The sequence below is a fragment of the Centropristis striata genome, chromosome 3 (genome assembly GCF_030273125.1).
Source record: "Centropristis striata isolate RG_2023a ecotype Rhode Island chromosome 3, C.striata_1.0, whole genome shotgun sequence".
Taxonomy (NCBI): domain Eukaryota; kingdom Metazoa; phylum Chordata; class Actinopteri; order Perciformes; family Serranidae; genus Centropristis; species Centropristis striata.
Genome location: NC_081519.1, coordinates 41,738,746 through 41,762,313, shown reverse-complemented (window position 1 = coordinate 41,762,313; position 23,568 = coordinate 41,738,746). Strand labels below are relative to the sequence as shown.

The following is a 23,568-nucleotide window of genomic DNA, read 5'->3' as shown; positions in this document are numbered from 1 at the left end:
TCACACAAGAAGCCAAATAAAACACAGGGGATCATAGACTGGAAGCATAAAAAGCAATAACTAAAAGTTAATAAGTAATAAGATAACATAATGGATGAATAACTTATTTAGCATTGGTTAATGATTTCGGCTATCAACTATTAGTAAAGCCATCAGTTATGCCTTGCAGACATTTTTACAAAGGACGTCTTATCTTTAAATGGTAATAAGGAACATCAAAGCTAAGGAAAACACATCTAAAATTGTTTCCATGATTAAAATAGACATCTTTTCTAGGACTATTTTGTCCTAGAGAAATGTAAAAAAAAATGAACATGAACATCACGGGCTGAGGTTTTAATGGCCCATGATTAAAAAATACTGAAACACTAATTATTCATTTAAATAAAGTGTGTTTTAGAAATGTTTGTATTGTCCTTTACTGTCCTACCTGCATTCAAGGTTATTAAATAAATCTCTAAATTCCCTTTTTTTTTTTTTTTTTTTTTTTTACCAAGGACATGACCTTTATGTCCTCAGCAGTCTAGTGAGGTCATGTTGACCTTGTTTTAACTTTTTATTCTTACCCTCTGTAATACAGCTATGGGGTTTTATGTGGTAACGTTGAGTTAAATACCATGTTTTATTATGACTATGATATATGATATAGAAAGTATAAAGTTACTATATGGGATTGTTAATTTATCTCAACTGAGTTCTTATGACAAAGTGTTTAAACATGTTATTGCTAAAGGCCTTAAAAGATTACTTTTTGGTGTAAGGTCCTTTGAGGACACTTTCAGACGCCAATATTATGTGTGTCAGCAATTGGAAAAATTTAATCTGATGGAAAATCATGAGGCTGAAAAACCTACACAGTTTCCTGTGTCATTTTAGCATCAACAGTAAATTATAAATCAAAGCTGCCATCTATATTTAGCTAAAAGCCATGTATCTGATATGAAATACTATATAATCTCATCTGTTTTTATCATTTATATTTATTTTATTGACTTTTGGCTAATTTTTGATTGTACGCATCTTTCCAATTACAATGCAGGCTCTTGAACTCACACACAAGACTCCATGTATGTGTTTATTAAATCCTGCTTTTAAATAACCTATTTAACTGTTAGTGTCTCAGTAAAAGGGTGCGGATTTTATTTTTATCTAGTGGACATATATATTTAATATTTATATACATATAGTAATCTATAGTAATCTACAATATACATGTATAGGTATTCACAATGTAATATAAATTGTTTATAGTATATATATATATATATATATTGATTATTCATATATGTATGTATATACTGACCCGTTAAGGGGTAGGACTAGATAAGTTTATTTATTTCTTCCTATCCCCTTTCGAGCTTGCAGAAAGTGTCTGTTTTTTCCAATTTTTTTGCTTTTTTGTTTTGTTTTTTATTTATTCATCTATTAATATTTAAACTTGTTTTTCTTATTGCTTGCATGTTCGAAATAAAGACAATCAATCAATCAATCAATCAATAAAAAAAAATGAATTCAGTTAGTCAAGAAAATCAAACTTGTATCAAAGAAAGCAGCTGTGCTCAAGTGTTGTGGATGAACAATCAGCAGGGCAACAGCGTCACATGTGGGTCGAACAGGGGAACTGCTGTTAATAAATCTTGGCTAAATGATCATTTCATTTTAGAATTAAAACATTTGCAGCAATAACGACTGAATAACTCTGCCTTTGTGTTCAAAGCGACGCTTTAGACTGAAACACGGAATGAGCGTTGTTATGCAGACGTAACAAATACCAATTATCTGAGGTAAAAATAATTAAAAGTTAAAAAGATTTAGATATTCAGCAAATATTAGGTAAGTCAGTTAGTTATTTAAACCACAGAATGTCCAGTCCTCCGCTGTTGGTTGTACAAACGAGACGATCATTTCTCTCTTTGACATTCAGCAAAGCAACATTTATTTATTTCCCCTCATTAAATTCTAAGAAAATGTCATCCTTCCTTGCAGTCTCTGCAGGGGGGAAATCTAGCATGTAGGTCACATCAAGTTATCAAATCATACCCGAAAGTAAGATGAACTGAGTGGAGAGAAATAACGCATAGCTAGACCAAAGAGCAAGATGTGAAATATGTAGAAAATGTTCAGCAGCCTGCAGATTAACTTTTAATTGCAAATAATGAGTTGATAATAACAGACCATATTATCAATTTGTTATTTCTCACTTATATATATAAGGTATGAAGGAAAATAGAATATGCATTTAACAGGCACATGAGACATTTAATTAAATAAATAAATAAATAAATAAATAAATAGAAAGTAACAGTTACAAAACTCACCAGATATCAGACAGAGAGCTATCCTGTGAGAAGTGTTTTAAAAACTATTCCCCCAAAGAAAACGAGACGAAGATTTGAAGAGCACCAAATAGCTGCACGGGCCACAGATCAGCTTCAAACACTTGATTGTCATGACACTTGCTGAGTCAGTGGGACAGTCCAGCCCCGAAGATCCCCTTTAGAATAAAAAAAAATCCCCCCTCTGCCCCAAGGGAGTCTGTCTGCGCCACTGGTGATGCTCGCGGTCATAAAGTCTGACACCTCATAGTGAGAATGTGTGAAAGGTAATTGACGCACGACATAATTTCATCTGACTCAAAAAAACACCAAGCCGTCACACTGTTAAAATAATCGCCGTCATTTTTTGTCAAAATTGCCTAAATAATCTCGTCATGATGCCGGCAAACTATGGTAAAATCACCTGCATCCTCATTTGATCAGATCATGATTTTACTCCTTTAAGATCATCACTTCTTTGACAATTTGCCACATTCATACACAGCAAAATCTAGAGTGCTAATTCAACTCAAAGAGTGTTAAATTTAACACTTTTTCTGAGTTTATATAGTTCTCACGGATTCTGAGTTGAAATTACACTTTGAAAAGTGTTAATATTTTAACTCTTTAATAGTGTTAAATATTGGACACGCTTGGTGTTGTTTTATGACACCGCATAAGTGCACTTTTAACTCGAAATCGTGTTATTCCCTTTCACTGTGAGTGTTCATTTTTAACATATATACATGTTACTTTGACACATAAACACCTTAAAATCATGTTATTTCCGTTCACTCATGTGATAATTAACATTCATTTTTTTGTTTTAAGATACATTAAAAGTGCATTCTGTCTTTAGCCGAACATACAAGACACAAAATCTGAAAATCAACTCCAACTGAAGTGAATCTAACTCAGGTGTCAGGTGTTAACATGTAACAACGCTGGCAGAGCTTTTTGATCAATAAGTGTTAAAACAACTCCAAAATCAACACTGATCAACTCAAAATTATTAACACTGAAAAAACAACACTACAGATTTTGCTGTGTAGGCATCAGATAAAAACCCAGCAAAGAAGAGCTAGAGGGAGATTGTTTAGTTAATCAGTTTAGTTTATCAGTGTTTTACTGTTGACAATAACATTGGTAACACTTTACTCCAAGGTGTCTACATAAAAGTGTCATGAGCGTGTCATAAACATGACATGGGATGTGTCATGAACATTAATGACACTTTGAAGTAACATTAATGCTCATGATACTTGTCCTGTCATGTTTCTGACAGGCTTGTGTAGACACCTTCAAAATAAAGTGTTACTATATCTTGCTTAACACTTTAAAGGGCACTCCTGGAGATTAAAAATGTGTCATGAACATTAATGACACTTTGAAGTAACATTAATGCTCATGATACTTGTCATGTCATGTTTCTGACAGGCTTGTGTGACTCTTATGTAGACACCTTCAAAATAAAGTGTTACCATATCTTGCTTAACCCTTTATAGGGCACTCCTGGAAATTAAAAATGCCAACCCTGAAGTGTAATTTGAGGATATTACAAGACTTTTTGCAAAATGTTTCATTTTTATATTGCAAATCGAGGTCAACTGAGTCATTATTATTATTATTATTATATTTATTATAGTCTCTTTCCCACCTCAACCCTAAATAGACAATAACACATCATTTGCATCCATCACCACTTTATCTTTTACCTTTAAACTATTTATTGTCTTTTTAGACTACTTATTACATATGTGTAATGTCTGAATGTCTTTTTTAAAGCACCTTATATATGAGAATCACACGTAAATTTAGTTGTATACTTTTTTAATACAATGACAATAAAGGAAAGCTTGAATCTTGTATGATTTACTGATTGGTCAGATGCCACAGTGTCACTATCTGTGATGTAGAAATCCATGTGGTTCTATGAGAGCGAGGAGACCTGTTATAGATGTCCCCTCAAGTTACCAAATATGGTTCTTTGCCTGATAAAGGGTTAAGTCACAAAGGCATGTTCAAAAAATTGCTTAAGTCATTTATTTCTCTTAAGTTACATAACTTACACACAGTGTTATTACTATGCCAATAGCCATCCTTTGTTTACCTTTTTGAGTGAAATGATCAATAAATGTCATATGTCATAGTTTTTTGTAATACTGTGCATAAACATAACACCAGAAGGCAGACAAGGGTGATATTGTGCAAGCTCATCCAAGAACTAATTCTCTGAAAAGAACAGTGCTTTATAGAGCGAGTAAAATATGGAATGATTTACCACTTGATATCCGTCAAGAAAAAAGCAAAATATCCTTCAAAAAGAAATTAAAGATGTACTTTGTCAGTGGTTAATGTTAGGTGTTGGGCTTATTATATTTTTTGGGGGGGTTTATTTAAAAATGTTTTGTTTATTTTGGTTGAAAGGACGCTACTCTTTATAGAAGCGATGTTTGCCTGAATTCATGATGTCCAGGATTACAATCAATGATACTGGTTGTTTTGTTTTGTTTTGTTGTATTTTATTTGTTTTCTGATCAAATGCATTTGACCAATTATTCCTAAACATTTAATCCAAATGGCTATAATTCAATGGTTTGATTCTTCAAACTGTCTTTTAAATTTGTGCTGCATTTTGTAATGAACTTTTGTTCTTATTTTGGAATGTATTTTTACTGTTAAAGTTGTTGTAGGACTGTTGAGTATAACTTGTTGGAATGTGGACCCCAGGAGAAGTTTGGTGAAGTTTTTTGTGTTTCCTGCAAAACTTGAAAAACTGAGTTAGGCGAATATTTTAACAGGGTGATGTGGTGGTTGTGTTGGTAGTGCCGCTTCACGGCCACTGGGGGCGCTGACGGGTTTCTTCTGTCTTTAATAAAGACCAAAGAATGCAGCTCAGAGCTTTCAGGAAGTGCAGAAGTTGTTGTGGATCTGACCGAAGACAACCTCGGAATCAAAAGTAGGGCATTGTGCAGCTTTATCTCTAAATATTGTGTTCGTTTTTGTTCCATTCACGGTTGTCACTGCGGCAAATTATTGCCTAAAAGCAGGAAACGTAACGTGGTCTACATTGTTTAAGAAGACTCACCTGCTCCTGTTCTTCTCCACTCTCATTTAACTCAATAATTACGGATACATTCAAGATATTAATTATTTTGTCCTTGATAAAACTATCTTAAAAAAAAAGACTTGGTTTCCTGCAGTCGCCAGCAAATTTTTTTTTATTACGCAAATGTTAAGATAGAGGTTCACGCAAACTGTGAGGTTTATATAAAGGTATAACATATTAATATAATAACACTAGCGACTGCTATTTTTTAAATAAATTGCTATGGAAACGCTGGATGCTGAAGAGTTGACGTCACGCTGGCGGGAAAGTGTCAGAAGAAGCTGAAGTAGAATTATTGGGTGGAATTAAAAGTACTGTAATGAAAAGTGCAATAACACCAATAATGTGTGTTTAAAAAAAAAAAGTGGTATATTTTTAAATTCATTGTGGGTTGATGCTACACGGCAATGGCAGTTTAAATTTGTCAGAAGTAGTAGTAAGAAGTAAGTAGAAGGAACAAGTGGTGACTGGAAAAAAATGAGTTTGGGTAATTAATATGAATGTCATTGAAAAGTTCAATAATACCAATAATGTATACAAATCTTGAAGTACATTGAAGAGCAGATGCTAATTGCAAAGGTGCCCTTAAAGGGTAATGTAAAGTTTAAGTAGTAGAAAGGAAAAAAAGCGAGTGAGTGGTGATAACACACAATAGTAGTATGTAGAGACAACTTGAGAGCAAAACACCAGTTAGAAAAGTAGAGAAACTGATGTAAATGTATGCAGTCTAAATGTGCTGCTGGGGCATGGCTGAGGAGAACTGGTGATAATGGTATGTAAAGACATGCCTCCAGGATTCCCACCAACTACTATAAGGATTAGATAGATTATGTAAAGTCTAGTAAAATACTGTGATTTTTAAGGTCTGTGTTCAGATTGTTCAGTTAATGTTCAAACTGTTTTAAAGAGGTGTTTATCAAATCTTATGGTCATTTTGAGGGTTGCTTTTGCTACTGATTTATACTGCGTTTTCCAGTATTACATCAAAATATAAATTGGGTGCAAAAAGTATGTGGAATACCTTTCAGTTTAACACAATAGTTTGTTTCATTTCGTTTCTTATCTGTTTATTTCGGTCAATACATGTCATCAAACAAACCAGAAAAAAAAAACATTGATCAAAGTAAACAACATGTAAACAGAGAGAGAACAAATTGATGAGAGACCTTTGGACCGAAAAGGCTGAAGCAGCTTATTACGCCTTATTACCCTGTTACAACTCAAGTAAATTTAAAAATTAGAAATGTACAATCTGTTAATTATCAACAAAAGAAATAAGCAGTCACAAAAGAGAGGAAAGAAAGAAGCTTATTACTCATTACTCTAACTTATATAAATGAATCATCCTATTTTTAAATAATTTTTTGAATAAGTTAATGGTATTGCAAGTTTTCAAGTCTTTCTCCAATTTGTTCTTTAAATTAACGGCTGTTACCGTGGTGCATCGTGATTTGGTGTTGGTTCTGGTTTTTAACTTTTTAAATATACACACCCCTCTGAAATGATAATGGCTTTGTCTTAGAACATAAACTGTGCTGCTTTAAAATCCACCAGTTCTTTGAATTTGAGTTCATTTAAATTAATAAATAATTGATTGGTTGGATGCTTATAATCGACTTTGTTTATAAGTCTCATTGCTTTTTGAAGTAGAAAAATTGGTTTGGTGATTGACTTAAATGTGTGTCCCCACACTTCTATGCAATAGGTTATATATGGTTTTATTAGGGATTGATACAAAATTTTTAATGAGTTCAACAACAGCACCAGAAACTACACCCTCTGTAAAACAGTCAACTGACCATTATAACATTCATCATAAATGTTGTTTAAAACTCCATTCTTCTTTGTGAAATCACAAGTTTCATCACAATACAGTATTTTTTCATATCAAAGTCCATTTAACTCAACCAGAAGATGTATCTTAAAGATGATATGTATTGATATTTTCAATTTGCATCGCTGATAGTTGCTTGTTGATCATTTGATGTTTTCTTTATTGATCCAGATCTATGTACTGTTACACCCCTATAAGTTAGGTGTACAAATGAGTTTTCACGGCCCTGTCTGGTATAATACCAATATATTGTAGTAAGTTTTCTCTGTCCAAGGATAGAGCTGGATCAATACTGGATTTTTGAGGCCAAGAGCAATATTGATATTACAAAGTTCAACAATAAATAAGCCAACACTTTACAAGCACGAGCATCTAACACACATTGTTGATTAAAATCTCTTGAGCACAAATTGTTTTTTTTAAAGAAGGTATTTGACTTTTATCAAACACTTATTGCCTTGTTATTGCCCATGTCTCTGCATGCCCTTTGTTAAAAAACATGGTGTCCAAGCACAAGCTGAGCACATGTTCTCAAATGTTTATTTTGCAAGGCAAGGCAAGTTTATTTATATAGCACAATTCGGACACAGGGACATTCAAAGTGCTTTACAGGGGCAAGATTAAAATACATAAAACACATTAGAAGACATTTAAAAGCGAATTAGAAAAAAAAAAAAAAAGTGAATGAATAAAACATTTAAGAGCGAATGAATAAAAATTACAGGTTAAAATGGAAACAGAAAAGTCTTCAGACTTGATTTAAAAGAGCTGAGAGTTGCAGCAGACCTCAAGTTCTCTGGGAGTTTGTTCCAGAGATTTGGTGCATAAAAACTAAACGCTGCTTCTCCTTGTTTAGTCCTAATATCTATATATATATAAATAATATAACTCTGGGGACTGTAAGTAGACCTGTCCCAGAGGACCTAAGGGCTCTGGACGGCTCATAACGTATCAGCAGATCGGTAATATATTTTTGCCCTAATCCAATCCAATCCACTTTATTTATATAGCACAATTTTAGCAAACACAAGGTTTCCAAAGTGCTGCACAAACAATAAATACATAACACAATACAAAGAGATGTAGTAAACAATAGATCAGTAAGATGCAATAAGATAAAATAAATTAAAAATGGGATAAAAATAAATAAAATAAAATGTAAAATGTACTGCCCGCACAAAATAAAATATGCATGAATACAATAAAAACAAAAAATCATAAAATCAACATAAAATCAACACTCTACGTGGTGTTAAAAGCCAACGAGAAGAGGTGGGTTTTAAGAAGAGATTTAAAATGAGACAGTGAGGAGGCCTGTCTGATGTGCAGCGGCAATTCATTCCACAGTTTTGGAGCTGCGATGGCAAAAGCTCGTTCCCCTCTGAGCTTCAGCCTAGCTCTTGGCACTCTCAGGAGAAGCTGGTCAGCTGACCTGAGAGAGCGGGTAGGAGAGTAGGGGTGCAGCAGCTCAGAGAGGTAAGGAGGAGCAAGACCATTTAAAGCTTTAAAAGCAAATAAAATAATTTTAAAATGAATCCTAAAATGAACGGGCAGCCAGTGCAGTGAAGCTAAAACAGGTGAAATGTGCTCATACTTTCTTGTGCCAGTTAAAAGACGTGCAGCAGCATTTTGGACCAGTTGAAGGCGGGCAATGGAGGACCCACTAACCCCCATATAAAGTGCGTTACAGTAATCCAGCCCTAGACCATTTAGGGCTTTATAAACCAACATTAATATTTTGAAATCAATTCTTTGAGTGACAGGAAGCCAGTGTAAAGACCTCAGAATTGGGGTGATGTGATCAAATTTTTTGGTCCTGGTGAGTACTCGAGCAGCAGCGTTCTGAATTAGCTGAAGCTGTCTGATAGATTTTTTTGGAAGCCCTGCAAGGACACTGTTACAGTAGTCAAGTCTACTAAAGATAAATGCATGGACAAGTTTTTCTAAATCTTGCTGAGACATAAGCCCTTTAATTCTTGATATGTTTTTAAGGCTAATAGGCTGACTTATTAATTGATTTAATGTGTTTTTTGAAATTCAAGCCTGAGTCTATGAATTGAATCTTGCAATTGGGATTCAATGCTGTGTTTTGCTTGGCTGCGTCTGATTTCTACTGTATATCCATCATTACATCATCAGGCAACTGATCGTGCAGGCTAAATGGATGCAGAAGTTCTCCATTAAACACAGGTCTGATTGACTGTCCATCACTGCTCCTTCCTCAGGTGATGGCTGAACCCAGATTATCTTCCATTGATGGGAGGTTAGCTGAAGAATTTGCTGTCCCCTCCCATGTGGAGGAGGTGAAAGAGAAGATGGCTGCTTTCGCCAGGGAGCACGCTGCTGCAGGTCGCAGGCTGGTCCTCATCACATCTGGAGGCACCAAAGTCCCGCTGGAGTCCCGCACCGTCCGCTTCCTGGATAACTTCAGCAGCGGGCGGCGAGGAGCCTCCTCCGCAGAGTATTTCATAGACTCGGGCTACGCCGTCATCTTCCTCCACAGGCACCGCTCCCTCTACCCCTACACACGCATGTTCTCCACCCTAAACATGCTGGACGCCCTGAAGTTCAGAGGTGAAGAAGGAGCGTCCGGTAACCATGGTGAAGTGGTGGTGAACCAGCAGGTGCTCCCCAACATCGCCAAAGCGCTGAAGCGATACCAGGAAGTGAAAGAAGGCAAACTCCTTCTGCCCATTGAGTTCAGCACTCTATCAGAGTATCTGCATCTGCTCAAAGCTGCAGCACAGGCACTCAGCACAATAGGTACAGATTAGGAACTACTTACAGGTTGGAGTGATGGTTTTATACAGCATATTGTTCATAATTCATCATTCTGCTCTCAGGATCCAAGGCCATGTTTTACTTGGCTGCTGCTGTGTCTGACTTCTATATCCCAGCATCGGAGATGCCCGAACACAAAATCCAGTCTTCAAACGGACCTCTTCAAGTAAGTGGACATTTATAATTCTAGCAAATGTACGTGCAAGATTTCTGAATTTGAAACCAGCGTGGCTTAAGGCAGCTATTCTCAACCTTGGGGTCGGGACCCCAATTGGGGTCGCGAGATGATTTCTGGGGGTCGCCAAATCATTTTGGAAGTCAGCTCTGTCTCCACTGTGTTAAAGTGTTCATGTGTTTTAGTCTTTTTGGTCACTTAATGTCTTTTATTGGTCATTGTGGGGTTTTTTTTTGGACATTTTGTGCCTTTATTGTCATTTTGTGTCTTTTTTTGGTAATTTTGTGTCTTTTTTTTGGTAATTTTGTTTCTTTTTTTAGGTCATTTTGTGTCTTTTTTTTATCATTTTGTGGTCAATTTGTGTCTTTTTTGGTAATTTTGTTTCTTTTTTTGGGTCATTTTGTGTCTTTTTTTATCATTTTGTGGTCAATTTGTGTCTTTTTTGGTAATTTTGTTTCTTTTTTTGGGTCATTTTGTGTCTTTTTTTGGTCAATTTGTGTCTTTTCTTTGGTCATTTTGTGTCTTTTTTGGTCAATTTGTGTCTTTTTTGGTCAATTTGTGTCTTTTCTTTGGTCATTTTGTGTCTTTTTTGGTCATTTTGTGTCTTTTTTTGGTCATTTTGTGTCTTTTGGGTCATTTTGTGTCTTTTTAGGGTCATTTTTTGTCTTTTTTTATCATTTTGTGGTCAATTTGTGTCTTTGGTCATTTTGTTTCCTTTTTTGGTCAATTTGTGTCTTTTTTTGGTCATTTTGTGTCTTTTCTGCTCAATTTGTGTCTTTTTTGATCATTTTGTGGTCCATTCATGTCTTTTTTGGTCATTTTGTTTCTTTTTTGGGTGATCTGAACTGTGCGTGTGAGATTGTGTTCAGTGAGCGGGGGTCACGGACAACATGCATGTTAAATTGGGGGTCGCGACTCAAAAAGGTTGAGAACTACTGGCTTAAGGGATGGTGATGCCAGTCTGTGCATTTAGCTTTAAGCCCAGTTGTGCCCAATTATAGCCTCAAAGATCTGCTCGCATTGATGTAGACTATATAATATTATTAATGTAGGATTCTTACATCTTTTCTTAAGTCGATACAAGCACTTCAAGCATTTAAGGGGCATTTTCAAGCTTTTCCTGTAACTCATAGCTGTACTAAATTACATATTTATATACATTACCCATACGGTATATGCAGTATACAAATATCTTATTTATGTACACTACCGGTCAAAAGTTTTAGAACACCCCAATTTTTCCAGTTTTTTATTGAAATTCAAGCAGTTCAAGTCAAATGAACAGCTTGAAAGGGTACAAAGGTAAGTGGTGAACTGCCAGAGGTAAATAAAAAAAGGTAAGCTTAACCAAAACTGAAAAATAATGTACATTTCAGAATTATACAAGTAGGCCTTTTTCAGGGAACAAGAAGTGGGTTAACAACTTAACTCTATGGAGTCTTGGGCTATTTTGTCCATTTTTTAATTCTTTTCATGTCTTTGTAAGTCATTTTGTGTCTTTTTTTTGGTCATTTTGTGTCTTTTTTTTAGTCATTTTGTGTCTTTTTGATAATTTTGTGTCTTTTGGTGACTTTTTGTCATTTTGTGTATTTTTTTTGGTAATTTTGTGTCTTTTTTTAGTCCTTTAGTCCAACATAAAATGTGATTTTGAATCTTTTTTTTACTTTCAAAACACTATCATGCTCAATAAAGAATTTAAAATGTTGCAAATGTGCATTCATTTCAGAGTACACTGAGACATTAAACTGCATAATTTTAGATGAAATTCTGGAAAAGTTGGTGTGTTCTAAAACTTTTGACCAGTAGTGTATTTTTCTAGAAAGCAAACTATTCAGTAGGTGATTCATTATGAAAGTTATGCAATTATAATTTCAAGCACTTTATAAAAGGAATCCAAGCTTCTTTTTTTTAACCTTGAATACACCAAATTAAAATTCAAGTGCTCTCAAGTATTTCTCTCACCCTGTAATAACGTGCTTGTTTTTTTCCCACCTTCAGCTCAGCATGAACATGGTCCCCAAGATACTGTCCCCCCTGGTGAAGGACTGGGCCCCTCAGGCTTTTGTCATCTCCTTTAAGCTGGAGACGGATGCAACCATCCTGCTGGACAAAGCTCGCCGGGCTCTGGACACCTACAGGCACCAGGCGGTGGTGGCCAACGTGCTGGACTCTAGACGGGGTTACGTGGTGGTGGTGACCCCCGAGACTCAGGCTGAGCTGATCCTCACAGAAGAGGACGCCAAGAACGAGGTGGAGATAGAGGAGAGGATAGTGAGCAACCTGACGTCAGCACACAACAAGTTCATAACTCAACAACAGGGCTGACGGTGCATGTTTGAGTCAATGATGCAGCTAGAAGTTGTTGTGTCTGTGCTCTAACCTGATCCTGAGTTGGCTTTAACCCACTGAGGCCTGAAACGCCTGTAAAACCTCTGGGCGATTTTAAAATAAGCCCCTAAAACCTGAAGTTTTTCTGGAAATTCAAGAGAAGTGTCAACTATGGAAGTAAATCTGTGTCATCAGAGTTTGAAATAAAAAAAGACGTTGAATTTCTAGCACTGAATATTTTTGCATTGAAATGATGTATCTGAATGTTTTTCAACGTCAAACCGCAAAAAATTCAACCGAAAAAAAAATTCAACCGAAAAAAATTCAACTGCAAAAAATTCAACCGCAAAAGATTCAACAAAAAAAGAATTCTACCTCAAAAAATTCAACCTAAAAAAAAATTCAACCGAAAAAAATTCAGGTTGCATTTGAATTTTTTGAGGTTGAATTTTTTGGACAAAATGACAAAAAAAGACACAAAATGACCAAAAAAAGACACAAAATTACTAAAAAAAAAAGACACAAAATGACCAAAAAAGACAAAATGACTAAAAAAAGACACAAAATGACCAAAAAAGACACAAAATGACCAAAAAAGACACATGAAAATGATTCAGAAATGGACAAAATATATATAATTTCAATGCATAAATATTCAGTGCTAGAAATTCAACGTCTTTTTTATTTCAAACTCCGATGACACAGATTTACTTCCATAGTCAACGCTTCTACTAAATAATAGATTTTTCAGCCTCTGTAGCAGGTAGAAATGAAATTCAAAAAGTATTTGAGAGCTTATACAAATACTACAAAACGACGGATCTGCTTTCCAGGCTTCAATGGGTTAATTCATACTTGCCTGTTCTGCTGACAAGTTATTGTATATTCAGTAAGCTGTACGGTTGCATTACTGTAGTAACTATGAACACAACATGCCTTCCCTGGTCTTTTAATGTGCTCTAAAAATGAGTCCCTAAGCCAACTGCTGTATTTCTTAACCTAGACCTTATTCTCAAATATTTTTGTGTCTAAGTGACTAATGGGGATACATTTCTGGAACTGGTCCAGTATTGAGTGAGTGTGCTGCAGCCCACAGCCAGGAAACAGAATAAATAACATTTTCTTCACATTTCGCTCTATCCACGTTTGTTGTCGAGTTTTAAGTCTTGCTGGAGAAGTCTGGATCTGAAATCTTGTTTGGTCTCTTCCACACTTTCAAAAACAGCTAAATATTCAGCCATGACATTGAAAATCATTCAGATATCACTAACCTACACTGTCTGTACTCTACAACAATTTTTTTTTTTTGGTAATTTTGTTTCTTTTTTTGGGTCATTTTGTGTCTTTTTTTGATCATTTGTGGTCAATTTGTTTCTTTTTTGGGTAATTTTGTGTCTCTTTTTTTGTCATTTTGTTTCTTTTTTGGTCAATTTGTGTCTTTTCTTTCTCTGTACTCTACAACTATTTTTTCCCACCACTCCTCTCTCCAACTCCCTCATGTTTGCACCATTATCTTCCCCTTTGAGATTTCTTCTTGAATGAGACTTTGTTAGATACAATAACAAGCAGAGCAGAAGCAAAAGGCAAAGAAACATTTTTTTTTCTATGTGAATCCTTTCCATGATGTTGTTTGACACAATCAGAGCCAATCAGTGGCAAAACCACTTTACGTGGAAGTGCGTTGCAGTATTACACTGCAGCTGCTGCAAAAGTCACTTACACACAGAAACATAAGGGCCAGATTGAAACAAGGTTATCATAGTTAACGAAAACTAAGGAAATAACGAAAACTAGAATTGAAAAAACATTTTCGTTCACTGAAATAAAAATAAAAACTAGTTTTTAAAAAAACTATAACTAACTGAAACTGTATTTTGTGGTTACAAAACTAAAACTGACTAAAATGACAGTGAAAATGTCCTTAGTTTTTGTTTTTGTCAACTTTTTTCATTCATAATTCAGTGTTTCTATTTGAACATGCAACACATGGTGAATATGTTTACTGAGACTGGGATGTTTACACTAGAACCAAAATTCAAAACACCTGGAACTGTAAGAGTTAATAACCTTATTGGGGCTGAGCTGGATAAACCAAAGGAAATAAACGCAAAATTTATTATGATCTATTTGAATCTGGCACCCAATGTATAGCCCATTACAAAAAAACTAAAACTAACACTAAAACTAATAAAAACTAAACTAAAACTAAGCATTTTCAAAAACTAAAAACTAAACTAAAACTAACTGAATTTGAAAACAAAAATTCACAACGAAATTAAAACTAAAACTAATGAAAAATCCAAAACTATTATAACCTTGGATTGAAAACAACTGATGTTTCCCTTTAAGTTGATAGTGGTGTCTCTGTACAGGGACAATAAGCAACATATTGAAGGTTTATTAAATGTTTATTCACACTGCAAAAATGATCTAGAAAAAAATGTTTTTTTCTACAACACTAACAGCTGAATGATTCGATGAAACAGTTAACATCACCTACAACAATAAACATTCACAAGTAAAGTCAGCTGGTATTTTTGCAGCCTCATGGCTCCATTTGGCAGCAAACTTTTAAATCTCTCTTGGTTACTTAAGTTTGACGCTCTTCTTGACGCCGGCACGGATACCAGACATCTCTCCGCTGTATCTCGTCTCCTCCCGACGGACCTCACGCACCTGACAAACACAAACAACCAGTTAATATCACTCTCAGGAATGTGTTTGACATTATCAACATACAGTCCTGATTCACACAGACAGCTCCACAGAAGCTTTATGATGCACTTATAAAATGTTCTCATTAATATGTGGAAAACAAACCTGGCCCTTTCTGCGGATTTTGGCCCGTCTGAACTTCTCTCTGTGCTTGACTCTGGGATTACGGTCGATCTTCTTCCTCTTTGGTGTGAGCCCCTTGTTCTTGGCCATCTGTGGAATTGTTGGAGGCGCGTAATTGGAAAAAAATGTTCAGAAATGATAATGTTTGCCATGGCATGCACGAGGTGAACATATTCTTAGTGGTCCTAATGACTCATTTCTCTTTTTATTTAAAAGTTCAAACTAAGTTAGTTAGTTGACTTGTCTAAAAGTAAGAAAACATAAATAATAAATAAAACAGTCAAAGTTGAGCACAATTTAATCTATACATTTAAACGTGCAATAATAAATACTGTAAATAGTCATTTGAAATGTTTTTTTCGTGACCAAATATTTTAAATGGTCCTGTGCATGCGAAGACTGTTCATCATCCTACAAAACATTTACATTTAGTCATTTAGCACTTTACGCTTTTATCCAAAGCGACTTACAGGAAGAGTAAAAACAAACAATCAAGGTATAGTGCGATAATAATTAGTGCATCAATAAGTGCTAGTGACAATTATTTGAGGAGTAGAATTAATGAACAATTCACTGAAAAAATATTCTTTCGGAATGGATCATTGGTAGCGGATGCTTTTTTTTTTTAAATGAAGAAAACATTTGACTAGGAGGAGATGATCTCTTAGTGCAAAATATGTCATTTAGTTGTGTAAATTACTAAAATACAATTTAATTACAAGTTCAACAGAACAGACTAGTATTTCTGGTGCCAATTAGTGATGTTGGCAACATTAAATCAACCACTAAACCAACACACTGACTGAGAGGATCCAGTGAATGATCTCCTGCTCTGATGTTACTGAAGTGAGATTATCAGACTAAATACTGATATTTCAGTGTGTGAGTGGTTGTAACTGTGTACCTGGTAAGTGATTCCTCTTTTAGCTTCTGGATCTTCCTCCTCATCTTCATTCTCCTCCAACCTGCAACAAATTCACAAGTTATCAGACCCCTGATTGTTTTTCCCCTCCAGTTGCCATTTTGAAGGTGCAAACCACTCTTACTCTTCAGCTTCTGGCTCATTCTGGCCCTTCCTCTTCAGTTTGGAGCGCTGCTCCGCCGCTCTGTAGAAACGCAGAGCTGCTTCCTCGTCCAGCTCAGAATCTGAATCCTCCTCAACCTCAGGCACAACTTCTCCAGAATCCTGCAAATAACACAGACATCAGCTAAATGCAAAGCTAAACTAAAGCATGGAAACAATCAAATACACCAAAATTAAGAGCATGGGTACTAACAGCAGAACAAAGTTTAGAGATGGAAAGACTAACTTTTAGAAATAGGGAACACATACATATTTAGAATAAGTTAAACTGTAAAGAAAGGCTGGTAAAAACAGTGGAAATATTTAATCACATTAAGGAGATGAACTAAATGGTCCCCACCCCAACACTAACACTCACATACACACACACACACAGATTCATGAACACGCATACATGCACCACCCCTTATTTTCTCATTAGTCTATTTTAGTATATCTTAGTATTTTTTTCTTTTTTTTTGTGTCGTTAGTTTGTTGTTTGTTCCCTTTCTTGGAGATCCTCATTTGGGGAATACCAGTTTGTCTTGTATATATGTTTGTCTGTTTACCCTATGTTTTGTTATTTACTTTGTGAATATATACCTTGAAAAAAAAGAAAAAAAATGCAAGGTACAATATTGTAAAGAAAACGAAATGACTGATTATGTTTGTGAAAGTAAGAAGCCTTGCAATAAAGTATTAAAAGTTAAGCCTCTAAAGCATGGAAACAAGAGCATGGGCATTAACAGCAGAACAAAGTTTAGAGATGGAAAGACTAACTTTTAGAAATAGGGAACAAATACATATTTGGAATAAGTTATACTGTAAAGAAAGGCTGGTATAAACAGTGGAAATATATTATATAAATATATTAATATTTACATACACCACCCCTTATTTTCTCATTAGTCTATTTTAGTATATCTTAGTATTTTTATTATTATAATTTTTTTTGTTTTTGTGTGTCGTTAGTTTGTTGTTTACTCCCTTTCTTGGCGATCCTCATTTGGGGAATACCAGTTTGCCTTGTATATATGTTTGTCTGTTTACCCTATGTTTTGTTATTTACTTTGTGAATATATACCTTGAAAAAAAAAGAAAAAAAATGCAAGGTACAATATTGTAACGAAACAAAATGACTGATTATGTTTGTGAAAGTAAGAAGCCTTGCAATAAAGTATTAAAAAGTTCCACATCAGCTACAGGAAGTGAAGTCCGTGACTGGAGGTCTGCTGAAAAACACACAAAAATCTCACCTTTTCCTTTTTACTGGACACTCTGGTCTTCTTGCCCTCTGCTGGTCTGCTGGTGCTCTCCTCACCAGACAGCAGTTTGCGGAACTGAGGGGCGAGCCGAGCGTCGACTGGACCAAGTTCATTAATAATCTGCAGACAGCAAGACAGACCGCTGTAACTAATGTAGGATGTGTGTGTGTGTGTGTGTGTAGAGCAGAAGTGGGCAATTAATTTCCCCAAGGGGCCACATGACCAATACCACGAAGGTTGCAGGGGCCGGACCAAAACTCTGAACTAAATTCTGCTCAATATTAATGTAATCGCTTTATAAAATACAGTAAATTATCTGGTTTTGAGCTGCTACTGATAAGAATACATGTTACGATAAGAGTAAATCAAATATAGCAGTAAAAAGTAGTAAATACTCCAATCACTATATCACTTTTCCATTTATTTTAAACACAACTGTAAATGACCTTTAGTGTTTTACAATGTTGTGATGCTTTTATTTTGAAAAGGTGCCGTCCAGTGTGAAACAGGTGCTTTAATTTCGAAAGGTAGTGACAGGAAATAACCGGTAGAACAGTTAAATGAAAAAACGAACGGTAAATAATAACGAGTGCGTAGTAATTCATATAAAGGTGATATAAAGTATGAAAAAGGCTTCTATAGTGGCTGGCTGACAGGACAGAAGAAAGTGCTAATGCTAATGTTTGCTATTTTTCAAAATAAAAGCACCACGGTTATATTGATTTCTATTGAAATTGAGAGACATTTCACTCATGCAGCAGGTATTCACATTGAACTCACATTCCTGTAGGTGAGCAGTCTTTCGATCACTGGATGGTTATGAGCAGGAACTCGTTTGGCTTTCAGCACCAGGTAGAAACTGATGTTTGTGCAGTAACTGGCAGGAGAGAATCATGAGTCAATCAATGAAGGACTGTGACATCATTCTACAGCATGTAATCACAATTTAATTACATTTAATTACAACTTACTTGAGATAAAGTTGCTGTTTTGTCTTGAGGTAGTCAGCACCCTATAGAAAACATACAGAAACTATTAAGATTTACACATTCACATGGCTACATGACATATTAATTGTATTTTCTGGTGCTACCCATCACTTACAAGGTTCATCACAACAAGCTTTAGTGGAAAAAGTATTCCGATCCCTTACTTAAGTAAAAGTACTAATGACAGTCAGCAGCAAAATGTGCTAAAAGTAAAAGTACTGGTTATGCTGAATGGCCTCACTCAAATTGTTCTATATATTCTTAATATATTATTGAATTATTATTATTATTGAAGCATTTATGTAAGAAGCATTTTAATATCTCAAGGTAATGCTCATTTAAACTACTTAATATACTGTTGTGAGGTTTAAATTTAAAAAAAATCAAATCACTTCAAATGTATCATGTTTTTCATGTTAAATATTGACATGAAAAGTAACTACAGCTGTCAGATAAATGTAGTCAATCAATCAATCAATCAATATCCTTTATTTAACCAGGTAAAATTCATTGAGATTAAAATCTCTTTACTTAAGTAAAAGAACTAATGACAGTCAGCAGCAAAATGTGCTAAAAGTAAAAGTACTGGTTATGCTGAATGGCCTCACTCAAATTGTTTGATATATTCTTAATATATTATGGGATTATTATTATTATTGAAGCATTGATGTAAGAAGCATTTTAATATCTCAAGGTAATGCTCATTTAAACTACTTAATATACTGTTGTGAGGTTTAAATTTTAAAAAATCGAATCACTTCAAATGTATCATGTTTTTAATGTTAAATATTGGCATGAAAAGTAACTACAGCTGTCAGAAAAAATACAAACATTTGCCTCAAAATGAAGTAAAAGTATAAAGTTAGATAAAATGGAAATACTCAAGTAAAGTATAAGTACCTCAAAATGATACTTAAATACAGTTACTTTGTTACTTTCCACCACTGACAACAAACGACCTCTTTCACATTGTTATTATAAAAATAGCAATTATAGCCTTTATAATTCTGTCTGCAGACAAACTACAAATGAATCTTAATGAGCTCACCTTTCCTGGAGGGATTTTTCCGTCCTTGACCATCTGCACGAGCGGCCGCAGCTCGTTCTTCAGTTCATTAAGCTGCACACATGCAAAATAATTCCCATCAATTATCACATGTTGGTGCAAATATCTTATGGCAAATGAAACCTGAGGTTGTTTTATGAGTGCGTTTTGGTTGCATGTCAGTGTTTTACCTTTGCCTTGAAGTCCTGAATGAGTTCGAGCAGCTCTGGCGACTCCTTTTTCAGAAGTTTCATTTTCTCCTTCTGGGACATCTGCTGCAGGTCTTTCACAATCCTCTCCTCTTTTTCCACCGTCTTGTTTTCATCCTTCTCCTCTGCAGCAAACTCCTTCATTTAGACACATAAAACAACAAAAAATAAACATAAAAAAATGTAGAAACTTGGAATTTACTGCAGGTGTACAGGATAGAATTATTATAATAAAATACCTGAAAAAAGTTTAAGTCGTAATCTTCCTCGGTCAGATTTGCAGCTAAACGGTTTTGGATGTTTTTAGCCTCTTCTTCCTCCTCTTCTTCCTCAGCTTCCAACTCGTCTTGCTTTTTCCCCTCTGTAATACCACAGATAAAATGTTGCATACTCAAACAACAAATTCATCACATTTTGTCATTTTGTGTCTTTTTTTGGTCATTTTGTGTCTTTTTTTGGGTCATTTTGTGTCTTTTTTTGGGTCATTGTGTCTTTTTATGTCATTTTGTGTCTTTTTTTGATCATTTTGTGGTCAATTTGTGTCTTTTTTGGTAATTTTGTTTCTTTTTTGGGTCATTTTTTCGTCATTTTGTTTCCTTTTTTTGGTCATTTTGTTTCTTTTTTGAGTGATCTGAACTGTGCGTGTAAGATTGTGTTCAGTGAGCGGGGGTCGGGGACAACATGCATGTTAAATTGGGGGTCGCGACTCAAAAAGGTTGAGAACTACTGTCTTAGACGTCATACCAGCCACCTCTGGTTTATCTTAATATTGATAGATAATAGATTAATATTGCTCGAGATAAAAGATGCTTACTGGTGGCCACGTAGTCAGAGTCATAGAACATCTTCTTCCTGTTGCCCCAGGCCATTTCATTGGGAAGATCTGTAGGAATGAAAAGAAAATCACAGTTAAATGGGCGAGGATAAACCAAATCCCAGACATAAACAGATTATTTTGTGTTTACCTTCTTCTTGCTGCCCCTCTAGGTCACTCTCCATGTCCGTCCCCTCTTCCTCCTCTTCTTCTTCATCCTCTGACGCTGAATCATCCAGGGCCATCACTTCCTCCTGTGAAATACAGCGGAGCTTGAATTTGTTCTCGAATTACTTCATTTTTTTTTTTAAATCCATGCAAACATATGGGCCATCACCTCATCATCCAGCTCCTCCTGGTCGCTCTCCATCTGAACGCCACTGGCGAGAAGTTTCTGTGGCAAAGAGAAAGAAAAACAAGTTAAAATAAGTTGAAACATAACCACAGAACACACAACAGAAGTACTTCTGAGGTCAACTTACTGCAATCTTCTCATCGTGAAATTCATCAATTTTGTCCTTTGTGTAGTTTGCCGAGTTCTGAAAGGAAACAAAGAAGACGTTCAAATCTGAATGTTGAAAACAACGACTGCAACAACAAAGCAGAGTCAAAGTGGCTCAGCTGATGTATGGAATACATATCATCAGATTGGGGATATTTGGGATATATGATGTAAAGGTTGGATAACACTGTCTAGAAGGACACCAAAATATTATTGTTCTAGTTAACACACCTCTGTATATTTTGGGCTTTTTGACATGCAAAAAAAATACATATACTACAAAGAATCTACAAGACTACAAACAACAACCACAGGGTAGATTGGAAACAGATTGTTACACATATTAAAAAGATAAATCATAGTTCTAAGTTTCTGTGTCTCTAGCAGGATATTGCAACATTCCAAAAATGTCTGCAAGACCCTAAAAAGCCTTGAATAAATCTCTAGATTGAGTACTTCAGCTTCACTTTGGTGTCACTTTTAGAACAAATAGCCACAAAAATAAAATATCGCCTGACCGAATAATCAGCTCTTTACCCAGGACAGGAATATCAGATCTTTGACAATTAGGGGTAGCATATTTTTTAAAAACAAACTTTGACTGAACATTTGCTCTCACTTTGAGATAAAAATATTGGGCTATGTATCGTATATCAATATTCAGCCTAAATATATCGGGATATGACTTTTGGTCCATATCGCCCAACCCTAATATATATATATATATATATATATATATATATATATATATATACATACATACACACACACACACACACACACACACACACACACATATATGTTCGAAATACATTTTCAATTTCCATATTGATCACATACACTACCACACACTATCTGTATTGGTGTTGGTGTAAATATGTTTTATGATATAACAACACAAATACAGGCTGTAATGATGCGCCTTTCATAAACAACAACATTCCCAGCAGCTCAGGTGAGTCCTGTTACCTTGTCAGGGACAGGCATGCTCTGGAAGGCTTCAGGGTCATCTTCATTATACTCTTTCTTTTTAGGCCTTTGTAACTTCACAGCCCTGTGCAATCACATAAAAGAGACAGAAGAGTTTAAAATCAGAGTACTTTTATAACTTGTATATCTTTTGATTCGTTTAAGATCCCGAATGAAAATAATCAAATGGTTAAAATGCACCATACTACAATAAATCGGATATATCACTGTGTGAAGGCGAGGTTTAACGTTAAAACCGGTTAAAAGACATAAAAACAGACAGATTTTAGCTAACTTTAGCCAAACTCACCTTTTCTCTCGAACCATGATGGAAAAGAATCAAACGTGTTTTCTACACGTTAGCAACAAAACAAAACCTGACAGTGATGACTAAACAACACGTTTCAATGCCAGTGTTTAAATGTGGAGATTAAAATGAAAGAAAACTGTAAATATCCAGTTGACTTGAGTTAAATCCACACATTTTCACCATGTGCTTCCGTGATTTCTTCTTCTTCTTCTTTATTCTGGCTGGCGGAGTAAACAGCGGAGGTGCATACTGCCACCTGCTGGACTGGAGGAGCGAGCTTGTTTGAGTTGTTTAACTCAAACAAACGACGTGCGAATTATGTATTGCAGGGAGAGAAACTATAAAATATGATTTTTCACACTGTTCATCTGCTCGGTGCAATTTTAACTAATAGGAATAAGAGTTTCATAAATTGGAAACCCTTTATCTAATTTAAAATAGTCTTCTTCTTGTGAGATGACAATTGCTCAGATTCTTGTGGATATTATAATATATGACATTCTCCAACTCATATTGTTTGTTCCCCATCTTAAAAAAAATCATTTAAATCCTGAAGTCCATCTCTGAGGTCATAGGTCAAAAACAACCATTCTTACTCTGCAGATAGATTATTGTTATTCGGGCCATGGGGCAATCGCACTATTGTTATTCTGTGGATTTTTTCTTCTTCCTCTTCTGGACACAATTTCGTCCCACTACTTGTCCTGCAACTCTTCGTTTTGATATATAAATTGACAAAATATATATCAAAACGTGTGGTTTGATCGGGATCAGTGTGCTAATACTTTTCTCTACGGTATACGAATTGAAAACTGCAAAAAATTGTGCATTGAAGTGAATGGGACGGCCGTCCCAAGTATATATATATATATATATATATATATATATATATATATATATACTTAACTCATTCAGATAAATATTTTTGCTCTTTGTTGTTTATTTCTGACCTAGATATTCTCTACATTGTGGTTTAAAAGGATTTTCTCCACAATGCCAGGACTCTGCTGGGAGAATTGTTG

At 35.1% G+C, this 23,568-nt stretch overlaps 2 protein-coding genes across 2 annotated transcripts; one reads left to right on the top strand and one right to left on the bottom strand.

Moving 5' to 3' along the window:
* Positions 1–5,147: 5,147 nt before the first annotated feature.
* ppcs (phosphopantothenoylcysteine synthetase) lies at positions 5,148–12,781 on the top strand. The gene is made up of 4 exons (XM_059328803.1): positions 5,148–5,274; positions 9,484–10,021; positions 10,102–10,205; positions 12,213–12,781. The coding sequence occupies exons 2-4, from the start codon at positions 9,487–9,489 to the stop codon at positions 12,537–12,539; spliced, it is 966 nt and encodes a 321-aa protein (XP_059184786.1). The 5' UTR covers positions 5,148–5,274; positions 9,484–9,486; the 3' UTR covers positions 12,540–12,781.
* Positions 12,782–14,776: 1,995 nt separating this feature from the next.
* On the bottom strand, positions 14,777–22,744 carry utp3 (UTP3 small subunit processome component). The gene is made up of 16 exons (XM_059329562.1): positions 22,547–22,744; positions 22,237–22,321; positions 21,248–21,304; positions 21,103–21,159; positions 20,917–21,019; positions 20,766–20,834; positions 20,191–20,312; positions 19,934–20,089; positions 19,746–19,817; positions 18,680–18,720; positions 18,489–18,585; positions 17,700–17,828; positions 16,427–16,566; positions 16,285–16,345; positions 15,363–15,470; positions 14,777–15,218 (listed from the first exon to the last, which is right to left on the bottom strand). The coding sequence occupies exons 1-16, from the start codon at positions 22,561–22,563 to the stop codon at positions 15,129–15,131; spliced, it is 1,404 nt and encodes a 467-aa protein (XP_059185545.1). The 5' UTR covers positions 22,564–22,744; the 3' UTR covers positions 14,777–15,128.
* Positions 22,745–23,568: the final 824 nt, after the last annotated feature.

Excerpts from the sequence above, each read along its gene's own strand:
- ppcs (XM_059328803.1), top strand. The coding sequence starts at position 9,487 with ATGGCTGAACCCAGATTATCTTCCATTGATGGGAGGTTAGCTGAAGAA. Across the intron at positions 10,022-10,101 it reads ACAGGCACTCAGCACAATAG|GATCCAAGGCCATGTTTTAC; the intron begins GTACAGATTAGG and ends TTCTGCTCTCAG. Across the intron at positions 10,206-12,212 it reads CTTCAAACGGACCTCTTCAA|CTCAGCATGAACATGGTCCC; the intron begins GTAAGTGGACAT and ends TCCCACCTTCAG.
- utp3 (XM_059329562.1), bottom strand. Across the intron at positions 21,020-21,102 it reads AGGAGGAGCTGGATGATGAG|GAGGAAGTGATGGCCCTGGA; the intron begins GTGATGGCCCAT and ends TGTATTTCACAG. Across the intron at positions 18,721-19,745 it reads GAAAAATCCCTCCAGGAAAG|GGTGCTGACTACCTCAAGAC; the intron begins GTGAGCTCATTA and ends TGTTTTCTATAG.